This window comes from Octopus sinensis, linkage group LG11, assembly GCF_006345805.1.
Source record: "Octopus sinensis linkage group LG11, ASM634580v1, whole genome shotgun sequence".
NCBI classification, from domain to species: domain Eukaryota; kingdom Metazoa; phylum Mollusca; class Cephalopoda; order Octopoda; family Octopodidae; genus Octopus; species Octopus sinensis.
The window spans coordinates 17,373,286-17,400,785 of NC_043007.1; the positions used below are offsets into that span (position 1 = coordinate 17,373,286).

The 27,500-nt window shown below is 38.2% G+C and overlaps 1 protein-coding gene across 1 annotated transcript in view; it reads left to right on the top strand.

Annotated features, from left to right (window-relative positions):
- Positions 1-27,500, top strand: part of LOC115217253 (calmodulin-lysine N-methyltransferase-like) — a 113,571-nt gene that overhangs the window by 82,639 nt on the left and 3,432 nt on the right. The window contains exons 4-9 of the mRNA XM_029786893.2: positions 3,513-3,573; positions 4,772-4,826; positions 12,036-12,099; positions 16,100-16,166; positions 18,854-18,928; positions 24,540-24,602. Coding sequence (XP_029642753.1) covers positions 3,513-3,573; positions 4,772-4,826; positions 12,036-12,099; positions 16,100-16,166; positions 18,854-18,928; positions 24,540-24,594 — 377 coding nt within the window. The 3' untranslated portion in view covers positions 24,595-24,602. The remainder of the gene's footprint in view (positions 1-3,512; positions 3,574-4,771; positions 4,827-12,035; positions 12,100-16,099; positions 16,167-18,853; positions 18,929-24,539; positions 24,603-27,500) is intronic.

Below are 27,500 nucleotides of genomic sequence, written 5' to 3' on the forward strand. Positions count from 1 at the left end.
ACTATCACCATTGTCAACATCATCACCACCACCACCGTCGCCATCATCATCATCATCACCACTATTGTCGTCGTCGTCGTCATCATCATCATCTTCACCACCACCACCATTGTCATCATCATCACCATCATCATCACCATCATCATCACCATCATCATCATCATCATCATCATCATCATCATCACCACCACCACCATTGTCATCATCATCATCACCATCACCAACATCATCACCAACATCATCATCATCATCATTATAAAAGAAATTTAGTGGCTTAGTCAAATGGGAGGAGCTGTGTCCTTAACCTTTACAAGCTTCCAAGACTGGTAAAACTCATTATACTTATGTTCGTTTTGAACAATTTTAAGTCTACGACTTGAGGCAAAACGTTAACGAGGAGGAAATTACCAAAAACTGATGCTCTAGAAAAGAGGATAGAGCAAAGCATTTAGTATGGGGTCTAGAGGTGGGAGGTGGGGTGGAGTTCATGTAGATGAAGTGAGAAGGAAAGACAAGTATGTTGGATGGGCTTTTGTGGAGGTGGTACACAGCCAAAATCTTTTGTAGAAATGGTAGAAAATCCAAAGTGAGCAAAGGCTAACAAGAAATAAGTCGAAACACAAACTGCGCCAAATGCCAACCAATCAGAGCAGTGGACGCAACAGGGTCAAACTAGCCAAAGATGGTTGTAATCTCAAACGAGATCATTCCTAATGTGTCTCTCAAACAGTAAGGATATCAGATACGCTACAGGTGACTTCATACCAGTCAGTCGCTTGACTTTCTTTTGGATGCAATACAGAATGTTTGTATGTCTAACAGCAGCAGCAGAGTTCAAGAGCAATATTCTGTTGTGTATCTCAACTGAGCTTTGTAGAAAGTCATTAACATCATCATCATCATTATCTAGCAGTATCGCCCGGCATTGCTCGGGTTTGTTTCGACTCTTTAGAATTGAAATTTTTGAAAAGTAAAAATGTTGCATTATGTAGCTTATTATTCTCTTTAAGTGAAAATTTTTCTGATTGAAACACAGCAGTCAAAAAATCATAAAAAATAGCGATTTTCATAGAAACAAAGCATCTTTTTGATGTAAATAATTTTTGGTGTTAACATGGTCCGATTTTAATTTTTTCTTCTACGGAAGGAAGAGCAAGCCTTCTTCTATCATATTCTCAATTTTGGTCAATTTGCGCCGCAGGGTCTCGGAGGAGATAGTGTTAGTTGAAGGCTACCAAACCTGCCATACACAGACAACTTCAGCTTTATATATATAGATGTCCGTTGTCCATGCTGGCATGGGTTGGATGGTTTGACCAGAGATGGCAAGCTGGAGAGCTGCACCAGGCTCCAGTCTGTTTTGGCACAGCTTCTATGGCTGGATACCCTTCCTAATGCCAACCACGTTACAGAATGTGCTGGGTGCTTTTAACATGACACCACACAAACGCTTTTACATGACACCACACAAACGCTTTTACATGACACCAGCATGAATGCTTTTTATGTGGCACCAACACAGGACTCTCACAGGCCAATCCTGTCCATTGGAGAAAGTGGCCTTAGCACTTCTGCTGTGGAATACGGGTCTTCTTGAGTACAGCAAGGTACCAGGTATCTCAGTCCTTTGTCATCTCATCTGAAAATTTCAGCATCTTGAGATCGTCCTTCAGTACTTTGTCCTATGTCTTCCTGGGTCTCCCTCTTCCATGTGTTCCATCTACTTTGAGCGATTAGATAATGCAAATAGGTAGGAAGCTTAACAAGCATATTTACCTGTAAGATGCAGCAAATTTCTTTGTTAGTGTTAAATGCAACACCATTAGATTCACCAATTTTCTCAAAGGTGAGTATCATAGGAGACCAGATTTCCTGCATATTTGGTTTCACACAAGACATATTGGCTATCATCAAGGAAGGAAAAGAATTCCCAACGTCGAAGAATATGGTTTTAAATCACCTTCTTTGATATTTTGCAAGTGTGAGTGATAGATTGATAATTAGCAGAATCATAGAGGTTACCTTTCTTAGGGATGGGATACACTGTACTAGATTGCCAAAGATCAGGGATGAGAGAGAGAGTGAGAAAGAGAGAGAGAGAGAGAAAGAGAGTGAAAGAGAGAGAGAGAGAGAGAGAGAGAGAGTGAAAGAGAGAGAGAGATTTGTGAGGATAAGCTTTAAGGCATGTTGTTTAAGAGGAATATTGTCCAACTAGGGCAGCCATGTATCACCTCTTCAGCAAGACACTTGTCTCACCTCCCTCAATACTATACCCTCAGTCAGTTGAGGCATAATATAAGAGTTTACTAGCCCCAATTTTAGGTACAGTTTAATGTTTTGAGATGATGATTCTTTTCATTCTTATAAATTTTCATCATCATTTAACATCTTCCTTCCAAGCTGGCATAGGTTATATCTTTAATCTTTTACCTGTTTCAGTCATTAGGCTGTGGCCATGCTGGGGTACATGCTTTGAAGAACTTTTAGTTGAATGAACTGACCCCAGTACTTATTTATTTTTTTAAGCCTGGTACTTATTCTATTGGTCTCTTTTGCTGAACTGCTAAGTTAGAGGGATGTAAACACCAACATTGATTGTCAAGCATTGGTGGGGAAAAAACACAGACACACAGATACACAGACATGCACATATACACACACACAGTATATATATATATATTATGTATGTGTATATATATATATATACCACACATCATCATATATATATATATACATACATACATACATACATATATATATATATATATAGATATATATATATATATATATATATATATATATATACTACATTTATATATACTACATACATATATATAATATATATATATATAATATATATATTAGACATCATATATAATATACATACATACATATATAATATATATATATATATATATAGATCTAATATATATATATATATATATATATATATATATATATTATATACAATGGGCTTCTTTCGTTTCCATCTACCAGATCCATCACAATCTTTGCTCAGCCTTAGGCTAATTAGAAGACATCTGTCAAATTGCCATGCAGTGGGCCTGAATGAATCAGATGTTGGGAAGCATCCTTATGTATGCATGTATGTGCATGCATGCATGTATGTATGTATTATGTATGTATGTATGTATGTATGTATGTATGTATGTATGTATGTATGTATGTATGTATCTATGTATGTATGAATGTTTGTATGTATGAATGTATGTATGTATGTACGTACATACGTATGTATGTATGAATGTATGTATGTATGTATGTATGTATGTATGTATGTATGTATGTACGTACATACATATGTATGTATGTATGTAGGCATACATGCATGTATGTATGTATTTTTAGTTTTAATCAAATTTGCACTTTTAGATTTGTTTAAATTCCAGCTTGAGATTTACTACAAAACATGTTAAAATCTTCTGAAACCTAATTCAAACCTAGAAAGAAAATTTTTTTAAAGAAAATTTTTGCTATTTTCCTTTTCCTAGGTATTTGGCCATCAGAGGAAGTTCTTGCTTATTACTGTTTAAAGCACCGCAGTATGTTCAGGTAAGAATGCCAGACAAGATTCTAATAAATTACAATTACACAAGAAATATGACAATAAGCCATTTCACCTATATCCTTGCAAACTAACAAGAGAGTCTTCACATAGTCACTTGATCTACTAGAAACAGAAGCTATGTACTTTTCATATCACAGCCTACTTTATTAAAACAGGTAGGACACATTAAATAATTTTGTAGAAGTATTAAATAAAAGAGAAGTTGGTTACACTCAGAATGCATTTATCATTATCAGCATCACCTTACTGGCACTTATGCCTGTGCTAGTAGGGTGCCAAGAGCACCATCCGAGCAGCCAACTGGCTTCCATACCCGCAGCATGTAAAATGGCACCATTCGAAAGTGATCGTTACCAATGTTGCTTCACTGGCACCTGTACCGGTAGCACGTGTAAAAAGATTCGAGCGAGGTCATTGCCAGTACCACCTGACTGGCCCCCGTGCCAATGACATGTAACAAGCACCCACTATATTCTTGAAGTAGTTGGCGTTAGGAAGGGCATCCAGCTGTAGAAACTCTGCCAGATCAGATTGGAGTCTGGTGCAGCCATCTGGTTTGCCAGCCCTCGGTCAAAATCATCCAACCCATGCTAGCATGGAAAGTGGACGTTAAACGTTGATGATGATGATGATGATGATTATAAGAGCTAACTTGGAGTTAGATGATAATAGCTCATGTTCTCAGACCAAACAAGGAACCTATTCATATGCATGCTTCTTGTTAGAAACAGCAGTTAATATTTCTTGTATTCACCCTTTGCTTAAAAAAGAAAGAGGAATAACACATTGGATAATGTAGCTCTAGATACACTGTCTCTAAAAATAAAGGTGTGTTAATCACAGTTGAAACACCTTTGGTAAGTGCTTGTACCACTCATTTTTGCCGGCTGAGTGGACTGAGGCAATGCAATATAAAGTGTCTTGCTTAAGGATACAATGCACCACCAGGAATTGAACTCACAACCTCATGATCATGAGCCAAATATCCTAACCAGTCACTTCAGTTATGACTCCTAGGGCCCTGAGAAAAATAGTTTTTTGTTGTTGTTGTTTTTTATGAATTTCAAGTCGTAATTACCTGAGTTATCAATCCTGTTAAAATATAATTAATCTAATCATGCCTCTAAGATAAATATTAATTTGTCGTCCTAAAAATATATATTCATATTTTATTTTCTTCAGTGGTAAAAGGATCTGTGAACTTGGTGGTGGGATGACATGTCTTGCAGGAATCTGTGTAAGTAACCATTTCTCTTTTCTTTTTAAAAATTTTTGTCATTTGTTTTATTTATTGATGGCTGCAGGAACATACTATGAGGTTATAAAGTTTGGTTATGGTCCAGAGTTCAATTCTATTGCATAGTACTTTGAGTCGGTGTCTTCTGCCATAGTCTCAAGTTGATTATTACTTTGTGAGTGGAATTTAGAAGGTAGTGCCATTTTAGAAACTCATCATATAAATATACAAGCAAAAGCCCCCCCCCCCGCGTCCAATGGACGGTGCTGAGTTGTCAAACATTTAAACCAAATTTTCTCAAAACAACTTGTCCGACCGTTCCATAGGCCTCCCCTTTGAGAAACACTGATTTAGCCTAAATTTGAGACACCAGCAAAAGAAGAAATAAAGATAGACTTTTTTTCTATTCCAAAGAAAAACGATTTTATTCACACAAGTATGCAACCGAAGAGTTTAAAGTAAGCTTGGCAGGAAAGAAACGTGCCTTTAAGCAGGACAAAAACAACAAAAAAATGGAAGGTGCAGTTATGTACAGGTTGATGGAAGAAAAGCAGGACAAAAACGGCTTTATTGATCGCATTCTCACCTGGAATCAATTTTTGTAATTTTTTCAAGACTTTTACAAGCCCTGATACCGTCGGTATCTACATATCAAATTTCAGTGCAATTGGATGGAGGATGCCCGAGATCCTAGAAGACACACACACTGATAGACAGAACAGATTTTATGTAATAGATATGCATATAGACAGGTGTAAAAGGGATGTGTTGAGTTTTGTCTCCTTTCATTGGTTTCAAATTTTGGCTCAAGGCCAGCAATTTCAGGGGGAGGGGTAAGTCAATTACATTGACTCCAGTGTTCAACTGGTACTTATTTTAAAAACCCCGAAAGGATAAAATTTGACCTTGGTGGAATTTGAACTCAGAACATTAAGATGGGTAGCATGCTGTTCAGCATTTTGCCTGGCATGCTAACGATTTGGCCAGCTCACCACCTTTGTGTCCCTTTAATTGAAAGGTAACTTAGCCATTCAGTGAACAGAAATTAGTAAAATAAATTAAGAATAAATTATAAATGACAGTCTAGCCCATTCCAGTGGAGAACATGGATGCTAAATGATAATGATGATGAAATAAAATGAAGGAAAAGCTTAGCTTCCATTTGCAGATGAGTATGACTGATTACAAATATCTTGGGTCATACATATCATCATCTGAAAAAGATTTTCTAACTAGAAAGGGTATGGCCTGGTCAGCCTGTAATGATATGCATAAGACCTGGTCATCAAATCTAAGTAGAGATTTCAAACTTAAAATCTTCAAAGCCACAGTCGAACCAATTCTACAATATGGCTCAGAAACCTGGACGTTATCAAAGAAGCTTGAGAGGCAGTTGGATGGAACTTACACTCGCCTCCTTATGAGAGCTCAAAATCTCTCGTGGAAGCATCATCCAACCAAAGTACAAATATATGGGGAAACTACCACCTGTATCATCTCTTGTGAAAGGTAGAAGAGTCCAGTTTGCTGGACATTGTTGTAGAGCTGAAAACGAGGCAATTTCTACTCTTCTCCTCTGGAAGCCATCTACTCGCAATACCAGAGGGCGCACACTCTCCTACCCTGATGTAATCTCCAGGGATACAGGCATCCAGCAACAAGACCTCCCTAATGCTATGATGGACCATGAAGTCTGGCGTAACATAGTAAATTCCATTGTCTCAACCACGGTGGAACAATGATGATGATGATGATGACTTGGCAGCTTCTACCATACCTTTACTCATTGTTTTAGGTTCTTATGTAGTCACAAGCAGACACAGACATACCCTTGGCCCACCCATTCTTGACCCCGTGGGATGCCAAGGATGTAACATCTGGAGGCAGAAAGAGCTGCACCAGCAGTTGTGCTGGGACACATTTTCAGTTGAGTATATCTGAGCAGCATGAAATGATGCCCCTTGCTCAAGGATACAATACATTGTCCAGTTCAGGAATTGATCCCATGATCTTATGTTAGTGAGCCCAACATCCTTACAACTAGACCATGTGCCCCAAGTGTTAAAATAAGTATACATCATCATCGACATCATTATTATCATTTAACATCCACTTTCATGTTTGCATGGGTCAGGTAGAATTTGTTGAGTTGTGTTTTCTACAGCTGGATGCCCTTCCTGTCACCAACCCTCGCCTGTTTCCAAGTAAGGTAATATTTTTCCCTTTGGTCAGATGTGTATCTCACAGAAGACTAGAAGTGAACAACATCATTTGCGTGACCGATCCTCATTTACAACCATCTTGTGATGTCAAGACAAGGGTATACACAATCACACATACACACACACATGTGCACGTGCATGCACACTCACACACACACACACTCACACACACACACACACACACACACACATATGCATATTTATACAACAGGCTTCTTTCAGTTTTTGCCGACCATATCCACTCACAAGGCTTTGGTTGGCCCAGGGCAATAGAAGACGACACTTGCACAAGGTGTTGCACACTGAGATTGAACCTGAGACCATACGGCCGGGAATCCAGCTTTTTCCACTTCACAGCCATGCCTGCACTTACTGGACTGATATAAGTACTGGAGTTGACATGATTAATTATAAGTCTTCAGAGTGGTGCCCCAGCATGGCCACAGTCCAATAACAGAAACCATTAAAAGATAAACAAAATTCCAACTCTTTTATGTCCACATCCTACAAGTTGAATGTGTCTTTTACTTTTTGTTTCATCTGCCGCTGTCATTACTACAAGATGCTGGCAGTGTTCTGGAAATTATCAGGAAGTGGTTGAGTGACATCACTATGGATAGGGCACCAGTTTTGTATAGAGTGGTCGACATTGACATTTCTGTGATAATGATCCCTATTGATCGATTTTTTTCTTTTTCCTTTTATTTTTATTCCCCCCCACCACTTTTTTTTTCTTTTGCTTTCCTCTTTCTTTCCTTTTGCGATCCCTTTTGATCGAAAACCAACCCCGCTTTTTTTTATCCCCAAAAGAAAAGCTCTACCTTGTAATTTGTCCCGTCTGTGTGCAGCCTTGTGTGGCTAATAAAGAAACATATCTAAAGTGGGATTTGATCTCACGCTGCAAATTAACAAAACTCCCATCAGTTACAGTGATCCCTACAACTTTCAGAAACTGAACCCCTGAAAGTTCAGAAATGCTGCATATAATAATAATAATAATGAAATTATTGTATACAGTGCTCAGGTGCACCACAACTTGTCAAAAGTGCATATAAAACATATGCAGTAATGTACAGATGTCTGGAAAGTGAACAGTGTATGAGTCAGATACATGCTTGCGTGTGTATGGAGGAGAGGAAATCAGGTGTAGCGTTGGCGAATCTCAGGAAGCATGGAAGTATTGAAGGATGCAGTGCTCCGACAACTAACAACTGATGCCGGCAGTTTGTTCCATGCTTCAGCAACTCTTAGCGTGAAAAAATATTTCTGAAAGTCATGGGAGCTGTGCTGTTTTCTGACTTTGTAAACCTGTCCATGGGTGTTAGACAGGTGGAGTTTGAAAAGGTGATCAGAGTTATTGTTTGTAAGATGGTTGATAATTTTATGGGTGTCTGCCAAGTCAGCTGCCAGATGTCGGAGTGTGCATCTCTGCTTCAAGACAGTCTTACCAAGTCATCAAGCATTAAGCTGTGACACTAATTAATGGAAATGAATTAATTAAACACAGAAATATAAACTGTGTGCATAATATACCATACTGATCCCTCTCCCTCACCTACACCTTTTATTTTCTTCATTCCTTTCTGTTTATCTGCTTTTTTCTCTCTATCTCTTTTTCCATCTTTTTTTCGGCCATCTTTATCTCTCATCTCTCATCTTTGTTGCCTTTTTTCTGTCACTTTGTTTCCCCCTCTCATTCTCTCACTCTCTGTCTATCTCTACCTCTGCCTCTCTGCCTCTCTGCTTTCCTTCACAATCTCACACTGAGCCAATACTTCAATCTTGGCACATGGAGCCAATAGCTTCCTGTCTTCATCACATGGTGCCATTGATTTTCTTTTTTTATGCTGTTGTTTATGTTCAAACTTACTGCAGGAGATTGAGAGATGGAAAAAGAGAGAGAGAAAGAGAGAGAGAGAGAGAGAAGAGATTAAGATAGATAGATAGATAGATAGATAGATAGATAGATGGATATATAGAAAGATGGATAGATGGATAGATAGATAGATAGATAGATAGATAGGTAGATAGATAGGTAGATAGATAGATAGATGGATTAATAGATAGATAGATAGATAGGTAGATAGATAGATAGATGGATTGATGGATAGATAGATAGATAGATAGATGGATTGATAGATGAATAGATAGATAGTTAGACAGATAGATAGATAGATAGATAGATAAATAGATATGTTTCTTTATTAGCCACACAGGGCTGCACACAGACAGGACAAATTACAAGGTAGAGCTTTTCTTTTGGGGGTAAAAAAAGGGGGTTTGGTTTTCGATCAAAAGGGATCGTAAAAGGAAAGAAAGAGGACAAAAAATGGGAGTGGGATAGAAAATAAAAGGAAAAGGAAAAAAATCGATCAATAGGGATCGTTATCACAGAAATGTCAATATAAAGTGTAAAGGGGAGGACAGGTGAGGTTTACCCATGGAAAGAAAAGCCTACGGAAAAGACCACAGTAACCTCGGTCAACGAAGTCACATGTTATATTTTTTTTTACAAATAAGCAACTCTCTGTATTAATTTTTACGGTTCATAGGATCATAGTCAAGGTGGCTTCGTCATTTATATGTGCCATCCTTGTTACATTCTCCCATCTTTTTTTAAAACATTCACTAGACAAAACTTGCCTCTCTACTCTCACTTTCCTCTTCAAGTGATACTTGAAGAAGTTGATGAGAGATTGACCAGAGAGGAAAGTGTTTGTCTCTAATCTTTTTAGGCGCGTCCACCAGATACATTCTTTCGCCATAGCCACAAGTATGATGAAAATAGCTCTTCCTTCCCGTTTGAAGGAAGGAGGCGTGAAAACATTAACGATAGACTCGGCTGATAAACCGACACGTCGTTCGACATATGCCCACAGGTCGGAGATTGTTGGACACTGCACGATTGCATGCAGAATGGTTTCGTCGCTCTGCCCGCATCTCGGGCAGGTTCTTATGAGGAAGAATCAACATGTTTGGGAGCTGATGTACAGGAGGGATGAATTTGGTAGGGCCCCACATATATAATATCATGGGTAGTAAAATTCAGATCAAGTAAAGTTATCCTAGTGATTAGTAGACAAAAACTCCTTCTAACAATGTTTAAAGTGGAGTTGCGTGGCTTAGTGGTTAGGGTGTCAGCATCATGATCGTAAGATTGTGGTTTCGATTCCTGGACCGGGCGACGCGTTATGTTCTTTTGCAAAACACTTCATTTCACGTTGCTCCAGTCCACTCAGCCGGCAAAAATGAGTAACGCTGCAATGGATTGGCGTCCCGTCCAGCTGGGGAACACATACGCCATTAAAACCGGGAAACTGGACCCATGAGCCTGGCTAGGCTTTAAAAGGGTGCATTTATTTATTTATTTATTTTAAGAATGTTTAAAATCTGAAAACAGCAAGCAAGGGAAATAACTGTAATAGGATCAAGATATGCTAAGAATAGAGAAACTGCAGAGTGGAATAGATCTGGTCTTATTAGAAATCATAAGGGAAGTATATTCTCCTCAGGACTCAGCTTGATCGGAATATGGTTGCATGGAGACACAGACAAGACACCTGGCTTCAGAATCAGACCTACTGTGCCATACTTTGGGCGAGTGCCTTCTAATTTAGCCCCAGGCTGACCAAAGCCTGATGAGTTGGCTTGATAGACAGAAACTGAAAGAAGCCCACTGTACAATATATATTTGTATGTACAGATTTGGTGACTAGTTTGGTAAATGCCAGTACTTGAAACTCTCAGCCCTTGGGTCACTCTGTTACTTCTGCCCATGCTAAGAGCACCATCCGAGCGTGATTGTTGCCAGAGCAGCTATCTGGCCTCCGTGCCGGTGGCACATAAAAGGCACCATTCGAGCGTGACCGTTACCAGCATCACCTTACTGGCACCTGTGCCAGTGGCATGTGTAAAAAGATTCAAGCAAGGTCATTGCCAGTACTGCCTGACTGGCCCCCATGCTGGTGGCACGTAAAAGCACCCACTACACTCTCGGAGTGGTTGGCATTAGGAAGGGCATCCAGCTGTAGAAACTCTGCCAGATCAAGATTGGAGCCTGGTGCAGCCATCTGGTTCACCAGCCCTCAGTCAAATCGTCCAACCCCTGCTAGCATGGAAGGCGGACGTCAACGATGATGATGATGATGATGTATATGAGGGTGTATGTGCATGTGTGTGTCTATGCATCTGTTTACATCTGTGCTTCTCTGAAAATTATTTTGCTAGAAGCTGTGATGTTGTTCTCTTTCCCTTGTCAACAAATCGTCTGTTGGCTTTGCACCTTTGAAGACATTTGGGATAAGAAATCTCTTCCTCACGTGAAAAACAAATAAGGGTTAGCAACAGGAAGAGCAACCAACTGTAATACACTGCTTCAGTAATATATTCATCTAACCCATGCTAGCATAGAACAACATTTTTCTTAAATGAAATGAAATAATATGTACGTAAGTATATATACTATGTATGAATGTATATAATATACATTATATATAGTTATATATAAATATATATGTAAGTATGTATGTATGTATCTATCTATCTATCTATCTACATATATATATAATATATGACCTCAGCGGAATTTGAACTCAGAACGTGGTGACAGACGAAATACCTCTTAGCATTTCACTTGGTGTGCTAACATTTCTGCCAGCTCGCCGCCTTATTGACCATAGATCTGCTGAATCAGCTCACGCTTGGGGGTCAAATCAGTATCAACATCATTGGTCACTCAACTAGCTTGGAAGAACAGCCAAAATTCCCTCAAATTATGCTCTTTATGACTATATAGGACTACACCAGATAATGTAGTCCTAGATTGCCCTAAAAAGACAAGCTGGTCACAGTTGGACTACCCTTGATGAAAGGGCTACTCAGGGCTAAATAGGATCTAGACAACACAACAACAATAACCACAACCATTAACATAAGCTATTCAGTGATTGTTATTGATAACTAAAAAAAAATTATTTGTCATTTACAGGTAGCAGCATCAAGCAGTGCCACCTATGTTGAAATTACAGATGGCAATGAAAATTCCATAAAAAGTAAGTTTTGTCCTTATTTCAGCTTTTCTTTTCTCAGATTCACTAATGTTTCTTTTTTGCATTTCTTACTCCATCAGTGGCAAATGATTTATACATACATTCATACACACAAACATACGTGTATGTGTGAGTGTGTGTGTGTGTGTGTGTGTGTGTGCGTGTGTATGTGTGTACATATGTAGTGAGAATGCATGGCTTAGTGGTTAGGGTGTTTGCATTCATGATTGCAAGTTCATGGTTTCAATTCCTAGATCGGGTGGTGTATTGTGTTCTTGAGCAAAATACTTCATCTCACATTGCTATGCAATCACTTCAGCACCTGGCATTTGGCACACTGTACACCTGTTCAGGTAATGTCGATTTGAAGGAAGCACAAGGCCTCAGATTTGGGGCAAGGGATTAAGTCAATTGCATCGACCCCTGTGTGTAACTGGTACTTATTTCATCGACCCTGAAAGGATGAAAAGCAAAGTCAACCCCAGTGGAATTTGAACTCAGAATGTAGCGATTGGCAAAATTAACCCAGAGTTGGGACCCTTACAGGTGCTACTATTCTGGATCAGAGTAAACATTGGAACAATAGTGGCTAAGAGGTGCTTCCACACTCCCCAAACCCTAAGATTCCCAGATCAAGGCCCCACTAGCAGATGCAGTTTAAAGTCATACCCAGGACACACACACTTATGCACACACATGCACGCACACAACACACACATGTATGCGTCTATGTGTGTGTGTGTGTGCTAAGCACTCTTAATCTTGCCAAATGAGTTGATGATGTTTTGCGGAGGAGAACAAATAATAATGAAACATACCCATTACTTTGACCAGGTGATTTTGAAAAACAGATCCACTCCAATCTGCATTTTCTACATAAGTGGTAACCCAACTGTGGTTTGTGGGTTACATATGGCTCCCAAAATTATTCCATGCAGCTCCTGAGATAATGTTGGGTTTCAGTGCTATTTTTCCTAAAACAGCTTTACCATTCTGCCAACCATATTTTAAAGCATTACCTGCAAAAATGAAGACTCAGTAACATATGCCACTGTATAACTTGTTATATATAAATATTATTTTAAACACATATTGTGGCTTTTGAAAGAATATAACAAAAAAAAAGAAATGTACGTGGTTCTTAAATAACTTATTCACTTATGTCCAGAAGTTCTTGTAGGAGTCATCTCCCTTGTTTGTTGTTTATCTTAAGAGAACTTTTGTCAATATATCTGCTATCTTTTACTTGTTTCAATCATTGGACAGCAGCCATGCTAGGGCGCTGCCTTGAAGGGTTCAATCAAACAAATCAACTCTAGTACTTGTTTTTATAAACCTGGTACTTATTCTCTCGGCCAGTTATGCTGAACTGCTAGGTTACCAGGATGTAAACAAACCAACATCAGTTGTCAAACTGTGGTGCAAGACCAATACAAACACAAAGGCACACACACATAAACATATACTTACATATGTGTGTGTGTGTGTGTGTGTGTGTGTGTGTGTGTGTAACGAGCTTCTTTCAGTTTCTTATTTCGTTATTAACCACAAGGGGCTAAACATAGAGGGGGCAAACAAGGACAGACAAACGGATTAAGTCGATTATATCGACCCCAGTGCGTAACTGGTACTTAATTAAACAACGCCAAAAGGATGGAAGGCAAAGTCAACCTTGGTGGAATTTGAACTCAGAATGTAGCGGCAGACAAAATACCGCAAAGCATTTCACCCGACGTGCTAACATTTCTGCCAGCTCACCACCTTCTTTCAGTTTCTGTCAACCAAATCCATTCACAAGGCTTTGGTTGGCCCAGAGCTATAGTAGAAGACACTTGCCCAAGGTGCCATGCAGTGAGTTTGAACCCAGAACCATGTGGTTGGGAAGCAAACTTATTACCACAACAGCTATACCTGTTTGGACATGCTCAGATGATCAAAGATTTTTATCTTGGTATATTACATATGTAAGACTCTGGTGTTCTTCAATGCATCAGTCACACTTCATTGAAGCCTATTCTGTTAGTAGGAGGGTTGTATGCATGTCACACATCAATGGATTCTGCTGAGCGGAAACAGACATTAGACATCTCTGTTACATCTCATTAGGCCCTAGTCAACTAGGAAAGGAGATAATTATTTCAGTCACACCTCACTGCACCCTGCTTAGTTCTGTGTGTGTGTGTGTGTTTGTGCACACGTGTGTGTGTGCGTATGTGTGTGTGTGTGTGTGTGTGTGTGTGTGTGTGTCTGCATGTATATGTCTTTGCCTGCCTGTCTGTCTGTATGTATGTCTGTCTGTATGTATGTATGCATGAATGCACGTATGTATGTATGTATGTATGTATGTATGCATGCATGCATGTATATATGTATGTATGTATGTATGTATGTATGTATATATGTATGTATGCATGCATGCATGCATGTATGTATGCATGCATGCATGCATGTATGTATGTATGCATGCATGCATGTATGTATGTATGTATATATGTATGTATACATGCATGTATGTATGTATGTATGTATGTATGTATGTATGCATGCATGCATGCATGCATGAATGTATGTATGTATGTATGTATGCATGCATGCATGTATGTATGTATGTATGTATGTATGTATGTATGTATACATGCATGTATGTATGTATGTATGTATGTATACATGCATGTATGTATGTATGTATGTATGTATACATGCATGCATGTATGTATGTATGCATGCATGCATGTATGTATGTATGCATGCATGCATGCATGTATGTATGTATGTATGTATGTATACATGCATGTATGTATGTATGTATGTATGTATGTATGTATGCATGTATGTGCGTGTGTATGTATGTCATCTGTGGTTAATGTTCAGTTGAAATGTTATGGCTTTGTAGACAATTGAAGGTTGGATACAGTCAGTGAGTTCACAGAAATAAAGGCTGTGAACAAAGAGCTACGATATCCCAACAATAACACAGCAATGGACACAGCCAACCAGTCAGAACCAGTAAAAAGTGAAAGTATAATGCTTCCCCTAAGTTAACAATGGATGGTAATGATGTTTGTATATGTGTATACCTTTATGATTGCGCTTGTCCCTCTCACTACTAACATTACTTGACAACCGATGTCAGTTTGTTTACATCCCAATAACTTAGCAGTTCAGCAAAAGCGACTGATAAAGTAAGTACAAGACTTTAAAGATAAGGATTAGGATCAACTTTATTTACCTTATTTACATTCGACGGATATTTGTCCTCATCTTGTTTGTTGTTAACACAACATTTCGCCTGATATACCCTCTAGCCTTCTTCAGGTGTCTTGGGGAAATTTCAAATCTGGGCTCTCATTCCTAAGGTACTTTTTGATGTTATTATTATTATTATTATCGTTGTTCAGGTCACTGCTTGGAATCGAACTCAGAATCTTGGGGTTAGTAGCATGCGCTCTTAACCACTACGCCATGTGCCCATAGTGGTTAAGAATAATACTAATAATAATAACATTGAAAAATACTTTAGGAATGAGAACCCAGGTTCGAAATTTCCCCAAGACACCTGAAGAAGGCTGGAGGGTATATCAGCCGAAATGTTGTGTTAACAACAAGCGAGATGAGGACAAATATCCATCAAATGTAAATAATGTAAATAATGTACATAATTCCTCATCTCTTAAATATAGAACTGTAGGGTCAACTTGTTCAACTAAACCCTTGAAGGTGGTGCCCCAGCATGGCCACAGTCCAATAACTGAGACAAGTAAATGATGAAAAGATAGTGTATTCTGGGTAACATTGCCTAATGTGTCTTTTTTTTAAAGATGAACAACAAAGGATAAAAACACCTTCTCCTGTCCCTCCTCTTGTCCCATTTTTGTCCCTTTCTTGCCACCCCTCCTGTACCCCTTTTGTACCCCCATCCCACTTCTGAGAATCATAATTATCGTATTGTATCTTTCTTTTCTTTTATAACATTGGTTCATTGGATTTCTGGCTTCTGTTTTAGATGTCCGGCATATTGTGAAGAATAATCAGAAAAGAAATATATTTGGTGACACAGAAGTCTACGCCAGGTAATCTTGTCTTTTATCTAGAAATTCAGCTTTTTCCACTAAACCTGACATTATATTACACAGCCTGCTGTAGTAAATTTCAGTATTTTGATTATGGGACAAATGATAAGCTGGCTCTTGACATGAGGCTGGCTCACATCACTGTTCTGTTAGCCTGGATTGATGATACACTTTATATATCGGATCTGTTTTGAATTAATCACACATTATCTTGAAGCTTTGAGATCTCAGTGATGTGATTGTTTATTGTTACAATGACGTTGTTGAGTAAGTGTGAGAAGTCAGATCTGGCTGGTTTGAACATAAACCAAGTAGAATATTTGGGACAAATATGGCCGGTTTAAATTCTAAAGGGTTAAATAAAAGGCTAAAGTTAAACATATTGGTCAAGGATATTTAAATTTAAAAAGAATGTAAAAAGTTTCATTTCATGCGCAAGGGAGATAACTCACATCAATATTTAAACAGTTCTTAAACTGTTTTATTTATATTTATGAAAAGGTACAAATTTATTTTGAGAATTTAGTTTTAAATTTAAACCAAGAATAAGTTTTATAAGATGTTTTGGTAAAAGACCTAAATGTGCCTGTGAATTCCAAAATTTAGTTAAAGTAATTAAAAATTGTGAAATTATGAAGCAATGAAATCATTTGAAATTGGATAAGACACTGTAGACATCATATAAATTTTGTTAAGTCTACTGTGGATCAATTGGAATAATGACAGATAAGGAAGAATAACCTCAAAGAATGGTATCCAACAAACTAAAAATGGGAAACTATGGATGTTAGATTAATATTATTTATTTCGTTTAGTTAGTTTAGTTGTGAAGGCGCATGGCTCAGTGGTTAGAGCAGTGAGCTTACAATTGTGAGGTTGTGAGTTCGAATCCCAGACCGGACTGCGTGTTGTGTTGTTGAGCAAGACACTTTATTTCACGTTGTTCCAGTCCACCCAGCTGTAGGAATGAGTTGCGACGTCCCCTTGTAGAGGGGAGGCCGGTATGCATGGGCGACTGCTGGTCTTCCACAAACAACCTTGCCTGGACTTATACCTAGGAGGGTAACTTTCTAGGTGCAATCCCATGGTCCGTCATGACAGAAAGGGGTCTCAAAGTTAGTCAAAATAAAGGTTGTGAAATTTGTGCTAAATTAGGTTAAATTACTACATAATGGTATTTATCAAAATGTGATTATTACACTATTGTCTAAGTAGCGAAAAATTATATGAAGGGCAGGAGAACAGTTTTTAGGTATTGAAAGAATGTTCTTCAAGTAATTTAGATAGAAAAAAGAAGTAAAATAAGTGAATGCATAATAATGGTCATTAAACTATGGAGGAAAATCACCCTCCTCCTCCTCCTTATCATCACCATCATTTAATGTCTGTTTTTCCATGCTGGCATGGGTTGCATGGTTTGAGAGGATTTGCTGGGTCCAAGGACTGCATCGTGCACCAATGTCTATTTTGGCATGGTTTCTATGGTTGGGTGTCCTTGCATACACCAACCACTTTACTGTGTGTATAGGGTGATTTTTCCATGCCACCAGCACAAATGTGGTCACCGTGCAGCCCCACACGACTACAGAACACAGAAGCAGAGACCTACTGGACATCATTCCCAAACTGAGATTGGTGCAAAAGCAATGATCACTCTCTGACTGTCCATAACAAACATATTTATATATATATATATATTGTCCTGCTCACTTAGCCAGCGGGGTGGCATCATTTGAAGGCTAAACCAATGCGAAGCGCATTGTGACCAGTGATGTGTAGCAACATCTGATAGTCTGGTCGGTCACGGTGATCACTGTGATATACATATATGTATATAATAGTAGTCTATACATAACTGTTATGTTTTTACTGATGCCTTCCCCAAGTGTCATAACTTGCTTGGTTAAATGTGGAATCTAATTGTTAACAAGTGAGGCTCTTTTCACACTACAAAGTTGGACACTAGCTTATCTTTGAAATGTGTTCGCTATATCATATATATATATATATATATATATATTATATATATATATATATATATAGTATATATTTCGGTATGGTATCACTTAGCATAAAGAATTCAAAATATTTTAAGTGTCAAGGTTTTATTAAAAAGTCTGCTCACGCGCAAACAAGCTTGCATGCCTGTGTGCGCACACACACACAATTACACTGAATTACGTTCCACTGCTGGGAATGTATTGAGAACCATTTTTTGATGAATAATACAAAATTATAGTATATATATTTTTTAGGTCGGCGAGCTAGCAGAAACGTTAGCGCGCCGGGCGAAATGCTTAGTGGTATTTCGTCCGCCGCTACGTTCTGAGTTCAAATTCCGCCGAGGTCGACTTTGCCTTTCATCCTTTCGGGGTCGATAAATTAAGTACCAGTTACGCACTAGGGTCGATATAATCGACTTAATCCCTTTGTCTGTCCTTGTTTGTCCCCTCTATGTTTAGCCCCCTATGGGCAATAAAGAAATAAATATATTTTTGTCCCACATAAATACGGAAATTTATGAATCATTAATTGAAACTTTAAATGAAATCCGAGTCGGTTCGCTTTCAAGATGCGTTATGCGAGGGGAGATAATTCACGCTATTCCTAAACTAAAAAAAAAATGATTTACACTTTATTTATTTATTTATTTATTTAATTATTCATTTATTTATTTATCCTTACAGATCTTTACGGTGGAACAATGATTTAGACAGCTTTAAATGCCCTGAGAAATTTGATTATATCCTCTGTGCTGACTGGTAAGTTCATCCAAGTCTAAACTGTAATCTCCAACCGACAATATTTCAGTAAGAACAGATTTTTTTTTTATTAGCTCAAAAGTTTTCTCGCATTGAATGCTTTAGATTTTACTTTACAAATTATTTCCCATCTACATGTCATCTCTGCACAGTTTTTCTTCGATCATTATGCAGTGTTGTTGCGTAAATTTGTCAGTGTCACTGTACATGCATATAGTAATTTTTTTGTTAAAGATCTCTTTATTATTCTTCGTTGAGAAAATCTAATAAGACATAATCATGGATGGTGTTGTCATAGTGTCATAGATTAGATTATTTTTCCTTCTCACTACAAGCCTATTCTCAATTTTATTAAATTACTAGCAGTATTGCCCGGCGTTGCTCAGGTTTGTTTCGACCCTTTAGAATTGGAATTTTTGAAAAGTAAAAATTTTGCATTATGTAGCTTGTTATTCTCTTTAAGTGAACATTTTTCTGGTTGAAATACACCGAAAAATGGCGACACAGCAGTCAAAAGATCGTAAAAAATAGGGATTTTCATAGAAAAAAAGCACCTTTTTGATGTAAATTATTTTTGGTGTTAACATGGTTCGATTTTAATTTTTTCTTCTACGGAAGGAAGAGCAAGCCTTCTTCTATCATACTCTCAATTTTGGTCAACTTGCGCCGCAGGGTCTCGGAGGAGATAGTGTTAGTTGAAGGCTACCAAACCTGCCATACACAGACAACTTCAGCTTTATATATAGAGAGAGATAATAATGAAATTTTAGGTTCTTCCACAGTCAACTCATTTCGGTTTGTGTGTGTGCTGGAGTTGCTTCCCCTGCTTGTCTAAAGTAGATATCAGCGTTGATCCAATGTTTTATAATTCCTTAGTCTTAATTAATTAAAATTTTCTTGGAGCCACATTAAATGCATTAGCGCTTAAATTACAATAAAAATTTGAGGTTTTTTTTCGTCTGAAAATTCTTTTTGGAGCTTGTACGGAACATATAGTTTTATTAATTTGGCAGTATTTAAAATAGAACATTGTAAATCAGAGCGTTGTCCTGCCAACAGCAGTCTGTCTAGGAGAAAGATCATTCAGACGTTGAATGTGTTCCACCAATGGTATCTATATAGATTACTCAAGATCACTTACAGGGACACAGTTACCAATTCCGAAGTCCTGCGAAGCGTTTAGCTTGTATGTTTACAGTTTGATAAAGCTGAGTTGGAAGGTGTTATAGAGAGTTGTGATTCTCAAACCATGGATTGAAAGAAATAGTTATTAATGTGGTGTTGATCACATAGGTAGAATACTGCCAGTTGGTATTTGTCAACATTGCCATACACACGCGCACACACGCGCACACACTCTCTCTCTCTCTCTCTCTCTCTCTCTCTCTCTCTCTCTCTCTTTCTCAATATGAGAAATAGAGTGGTTATATATTTATATTGTTGAGTAGTATATTACTGGTTATGTCGTATACTACTGGTATTCCATCTTTTACAACAAGTTGGTCCAATCAATGGAATGGCCTGCTCGTAAAATTAGCATGCAAGTGGCTGAGCATTCTGCAGACAAGCATGCTCCTGACGTAATTCTCAGGGATATTCAGCATGACACAGAATGTGACAAGGCTGGCCCTTTCACTTACAGGTTCAACTCATTTTTGCCAGCTGAGTGAATTGACGCAACATGAAATAAAGTGTCTTGCTCAAGGATACTATCTGCCACTTGGAATCGAACTCAGGACCTTATGATCATGAGCCAAATACTCTAACCACTAAGCCATGCACCATCACCTTATGGTATATAACTGATAAGCATATTATTGTTGGTTTCGAGTCTAGAGTTACATTTGGCTATACAAGTAGAACATCGACTTTCTGGAATCTTTAGCTCCAAGGCCATTCTGGACGATTTTTCTGAATCAGAGCTGTTCAAACTTTAAATTAAATAAATATCAAATTTCCTTAAATAATTAAATGAAATACAGGTGCCTCTACATTGGACACTAAACTCTGTTGAGGCAAGTGAAATCGAAATCGAAATCAAATTCGATGACTGGCATCTGTGCTAGTGGAGTGCTAAGAGTACCATACGAGTGAGATCGTTGCCAGAGCAACAAACTGGCTTCCATGCTGGTGGCATGTAAAAAGCACCATTCAAGCGTGATCGTTACCTGTTTCACCTTACTGGAACCTGTGCTGGTGGCATGTGAGAAAACATTCGAGCGAGGTCATTGCCAGTGCCGCTGGACTGGCTCCTGTACAGATGGCAAATAAAAAACACCATTTGAGCATGGGCGTTGCCAGTACCACCTGACTGGCCCTTGTGCTGGTGGCATGTAAAAGCACCCACTACACTCATGGAGTGGTTGGCATTAGGAAGGGCATCAAGCTGTAGAAACTCTGCCAGATCAGATTGGAGCCTGGTGCAGCCATCTGGTTTGCCAGTCCTCAGTCAAATCGTCCAACCCACGCTAGCATGGAAAGCAGACGTTAAACGATGATGATAATGACGATGATGAAAAAAGTTTATTAATACTGAACTATGCAAGGTACCAGTAAATTAGTCTGGTGCACATAGGAATTTGAAATTACAGCTCAAAATTTTTGCTGATTACCATCAGTTCGGGACCATCAGTGTCAAGAAAGTTGATGTACGTGTATTGAGAATTCTTCAAACCTACTGCTCAAAAATTTTGAAGAATCAACATTAAGAACCACCAGTAACATTCCAACCAATTACATGCCACAATTAGTAATATACTGTTGAATGATATATATATATATTCTTTTATTCTTTTACTTGTTTCAGTCATTTGACTGCGGCCATGCTGGAGCACCGCCTTTAGTCGAGCAAATCGCCCCCAGGACTTATTCTTTGTAAGCCTAGTGCTATCAGCCTCTTTTGCCAAACCACTAAGTTATGGGGATGTAAACACACCAGCATCAGTCGTCAAGCGATGTTTGAGGGGCAAACACAGACACACAAACACACACACATATATATATGTACATATACATATATACGGCGTGCTTCTTTCAGTTTCTGTCTACCAAATCCACTCACAAGGCTTTGGTCGGCCCAAGGCTATAAGTAGAAGACACTTGCCCAAGGTGCTACACAGCGGGACTGAACCTAGAACCATGTGGTTGGTAAGCAAGCTACTTACCACATAGCCACTCCTTTTATCTTGTATTTGTTTCAATCATTAGACTGTGGCCATACTGAGGCATCACCTTGAAGAATATTTAGTCAAATGAATCAACTCCAATACTAATTTTTTCTAAGCCTGGCATTTATTCTGTTGGACTCTTTTGTCAAACTGCTAAGTCACAAGGTTAGGGAAGACAAACACATATACACACACATGTGCACACACACACATACATATATGTATGTATTAGACAGGCTTCTTTCAGCTTCCATCTACCAAATCCACTCACAAGGCTTTGGTCTGCCTGAGGCTATAGTAGAAGACGCTTTCCCAAGGTGCAATGCAGTGGGACTGAACCTGGAACCATGTGATGGGGAAGCAAGCTTCTTACCACGCAACCAAGCTGTATATATACATACACACACATATGTATGTATATATGTATATAATATATATATATATATATATATATATATATATAATATATGTATATAATATATGTGTGTATATATATATATAATATATATATATATATATATATATATAATATATATATATATTATATATATACACACACACATACATGTACATATGCATATATTTATGTGAATATATGTATATGCATGTGTATATATGTGCGTGCATGCACGTGTGTGTGTGTGTGTGTGTGTGTGTGTGTTTGTATGTGTGTGTATGTGTGTGTGTGTAGATTGATATAAATATAAGTACTTCTAGATTGTGAGACCTAATTGTTGTGAAGCACTGCCTTAAAAAGTTCCTTCCCTTCTTAGCCCTGAATTGAACCTAGATCTCTCATATTACAGTTGTGGATACTTATTCTTTTTGCAACTTATAAGTACACGCCACATGTGTTCACTTCATGTATGCCACACACTTCTCTGTTTACATGTAAACTTAGCTACTTACTTTGCACTTTTATAAAAAATGTATCTCTCAGCATTTAAATTTTGAAATCCTGATAATCTTTATGTTTATCACATTAAGCTTCCCTTGGCATGTTTAGAAAAATATTTAATAAAGAATGCTTATTTGTTTTATTTTAGGATGAGAATTGAGATGTTTATTAATTTATTAATTTATTTATTTATCTTCCTTATCCTCTGGAAACTTTCCTGAATTTTTTATCAGGTGTAGATAAAGCTATATTTTATTAAAAAAATAAGGTATTTTAGGTTTTTATAAACCACTCTCAATGTATCTGTCTATAGGATGTTTTCGGTTTGAACGGCAGTTTTTTCTAGCAGTGTCATATGAAATTGTCACCCATAATTATGACCCTAGTATCGATCTATTGCATTTCAATCTATTTTAGGGTTAGAGTTAGTTAGGGTTAGTTAGAGTTAGGGTTTGGGTTAGGTTAGGGGTGGGGGGAAGGGTATCTTTTTTTCTTCACAAATGTAAATAAACCCAATCTGTTTCTTAAACGAGGGACATATTCATACGGCACAGAATGCTTTTTTACCTCAATAGATGTCAGTGATTGGTTGAAATTGCAGAAATTGAAGAAAAAAAACAACAAATATCTTACAAACTATAGAATTTTCTCAAGAAAGCCAAGAGAAAAAGATGTTTTATAAACACATTCTACCAGTATACGAAGTTTAGAATTTTTTGTTACCTAGAAATTATGTTAAAAACTGCCGTTCAAACCGAAAAGATCCCTGTCTGTATATTTGGTGTTCTCAGAAGTCTGTATTTTGTATGCTTATATTCATATGATCTGACAGAACAAAAAGCAATCACCAGGACACTTAGTATCCAGCTGTTTGAAAATTGAGTAAAGCTTGGATATGCGAACTGAATTAGTTATTTATGAAGCTTCCTCAATCGTTTTACTTGATATGGCTGCATGGTGAAGAAGCTCATTTTACAGCACCATGGTTTCAGTTTCAAGCTCACTGTGTGGCACCTTGGGCAAATGTCTTCCACTATAGCCCCAGGCTAACCAATGTCTTGTGAGTGAATTTGGTAGAAAGAAACTGTGTGGTAACTTATCGTGTGTGTGTGTGTGTGTGTGTGTGTATGGATGGATGGATGGATGGATGGATGGATGGATGGCTATACAAATATATATGTACATATATACATATATACATGTGTATGTGTGTGTGTATGTGTCTCTCCCCACCACTCACTTGACAACCAGCATTGGGTTATTTACATCCCTGTCACTAAGCAGTTCAGCAACAGAGACTGACACACTATGTGCTGGGTCTGATTTGTTTGAGTTTTAGTCAGATAAATCAAACAGTGCCCCAGCATGGCCATAGTCCAGTGACTGAAACAACCAAAAAATAAGATAAAAGACAAGATGTAATCAAATTTGTAATTCTTCCATGTTTTGTGACTAAAATATAAGGAAACCCATATTATTGTGCTGTTAAATGTGACATTACCTACCTGTATTGCATTATAAGTTTTCTTCATTTTTGCCTTTCTAGTTTGTTCTTCGAAGAAGCTCGGCTGGATTTGATTGATACATTAATTATTTACTGAAACCAGGTGTAAGTATTATTTCGACTTAATCCTCCTAATCTCAATGAAATAAGATAGATTTACCAAACAGTGGTGCAAATAAAGATAATGTAATAGATAGGTGCAGGCATAGATGTGTGGTGTTAAGATGTTTGCTTCCCAAAACACATGATTTCTGGCTCAGTTCCACAATGTGGCATCTTGGGACAAGGGTGTTCTTCTATAACCCTAGTCCAATCAATGCTTTTTAAGTGGATTTAGGAGACAGTAATTTAAGGAAGCTTGTCATTCATATATATATATATATATATTATATATATATGTTTAGCGGCGTGCACAGAGCACAATACGAGTGTGATCATTGACAGAGCGGCTCACCGGCTTCCATGCCAGTGGCACATAAAAGGCACCGTTCGAGTGTGATCGTTACCAGCGTCGCCTTACTGGCACCTGTGCCCAGTGCTAGTAGGGTGGTAAGAGCACCATCCAAGCGTGATCATTGCCAGAGCGGCTAACTGGCTTCCGTGCCGGTGGCACGTAAAAGGCACCGTTCGTGCGTGATCGTTACCAGCATCACCTTACTGGCACCTGTGTTGGTGGCACGTGAAAGAACATTCAAGCGAGGTCATTGCCAGTACTGCCTGACTGGCCCTGTGCCGGTGGCATGTAAAAAGCACCCACTACACTCTTGGAGTGTTTCGCATTAGGAAGGGCATCCAGCAGTAGAAACTCTGCCAGATCAAGATGGAGCCTGGTGCAGCCATCTGGTTCGCCAGTCCTCAGTCAAATCGTCCAATCCATGCTGGCATGGAAAGCGGATGTTAAACGATGATGATGATGATATATATATATTATATATATATTATATAATATATATATATATATAATGATGAAACCTCATTATATATTTAAACGGGATTTTGTTATTCTTGTTAAACTTCATTTTACTAATGAAGTGGAAACAGCTGTACTTTATGAGATGAGTCATTTGTTTAATTAAATTGAACTGAGTTTATCATTTAATGATTAAATTATTTAATTGTTCAATTCATTGTTTTGCTTTCCATTTCTTTTATACATACATATATATTACATACATACATACATACATTCATATCTGTGTGGGTGGATGTGTGTGGGTGTGTGTGGGTGTGGGTGTGGATTGTGTGTGTGTGTGTGTGTGTAGAGTGTTAGGTGTAATGTACAGAAATTGAATACTGAGAAAAAAAGTTGTCAGAATTTTGGAAAAAATCTTTTTATTTCTGCATTATTATTGGTGCTTTTTCCTTCATTTCTTGAACTTGTCAAATAAAATTTTGTGAATATACAAACAGCTTGTGCATTTATATGAAACAGATGTTTTGGGGGCGGGTTTGTTTAGAAGAAGAGAACAATGTTTTTGTTTTTTGGGTGAGGTTCCATTGACAATGGAGATGGATAGATAGAAATACAGGTAGGGAGATAGGCTGATAGATGGATGGAAAGAGGGAGAGAGAGAGAAAGAGAGAGAGAAAGAGAGAGAGAGAGAGAAGGAGGATCTCTCTTCCTATTCACCATTTATTTATTTAGCCATTTACCATTGTATTGGAAAGGGTTTAAGAATGGTGGCCTCTTCAAAAAAAAAAGCAGGTGTGGTGTGGTCATCACTAAAAGTCTTTTTGCTTTCTTTCTCTCTTCCCCTCTTTTTTCTTACCTTTTTGTCTTTTTTCTCCTCTTTCCTTCTTTTTTCCTTAGTTGAAAATGTGTGAGGGTTACTAACATAACAGGGAGCGTATCCATCTTCAGAAAACTTACCTCATCTGCATATTCCATACATCTTGGGTGGGTAGAGTTAATCCATCACCTGGTTTAATTCCAACACCTGGCACTTTGGATATCTTTAGCAAAGGCCACTGTGTTGCAAGCATTCTGACCAGGCTTCCAGTTCAAGGATACCTTCCTTCCTCCATCCTTCCCACCTGCCTCAAAAGCTTCCTTAAAGGTCAAGAGGTCATGGCCACTGCCTTCCTACCTGACTAAAAGATAAAAATATAATGCTTGTTCTATATATCCAGGGAAAGGTATCAATCACAATACCATAACTGAAAGATATTTCTCAATATTTTATAATATATTACATAAAATGATAAAAACGTCACCCTTTTCAAGCCTAACAAGGCTCATGGGCCCAGTTTCCCGGTTTCTGTGGCGTATGTGTTTCCCCCCAGCTGGACGGGACGCCAGTCCATTGCAGCATTACTCAAGAAACAGGAAGAGAGAGTGAGAGAAGGTTGTGGCGAAAGAGTACAACAGGGGTCGTCACCATTCCCTGCCGAAGCCTCATGGACCTTTTAGGTGTTTTTGCTCAATAAACACACACAACACCCGGTCTGGGAATCGAAACCGCGATCCTCCAACCGCAAGTCCACTGCCCTAACCACTGGGACATTGCGCCTCCACAATATATGACATAAAACACAAGTAAATAAAATGGTGTGTATATCCTCCTCCCCGCTTCCCACTCCACATCCTCCTCTTCATTATCATCATCATTTAATGCCTACTTTTCCATGCTGGCATGGGTTGGATGGTTCAACGAGAACAGACGAGCCAGAGGGTACTGCCAGATTCTATGCCTGCTTTAGCATGGTTTCATTCAGTGTACTGAATGTTTTTTGTCTGGCACCAACACTGGTGAGGTCACCAAAGTACCTGCAAGATAAGGCCCCTCAATTGAGTGGGTGTAGAATAGAGGGATAAAAAAAAAAACTATGATAGCGGGACAGGAGCAGAGGTCTTGCTGAAGATGTGAATATATGGATTGCTCACCTGGAAAGAGAGAGAGAGAGGGGGAGAGGGGGAGGAGAGAGAGAGAAGAGAGAGAGAGAAAGAAAGAAAGAAAGAAAGAAAGAAAGAAAGAAAGAAAGAAAGAAAGAAATGTGAGGCCC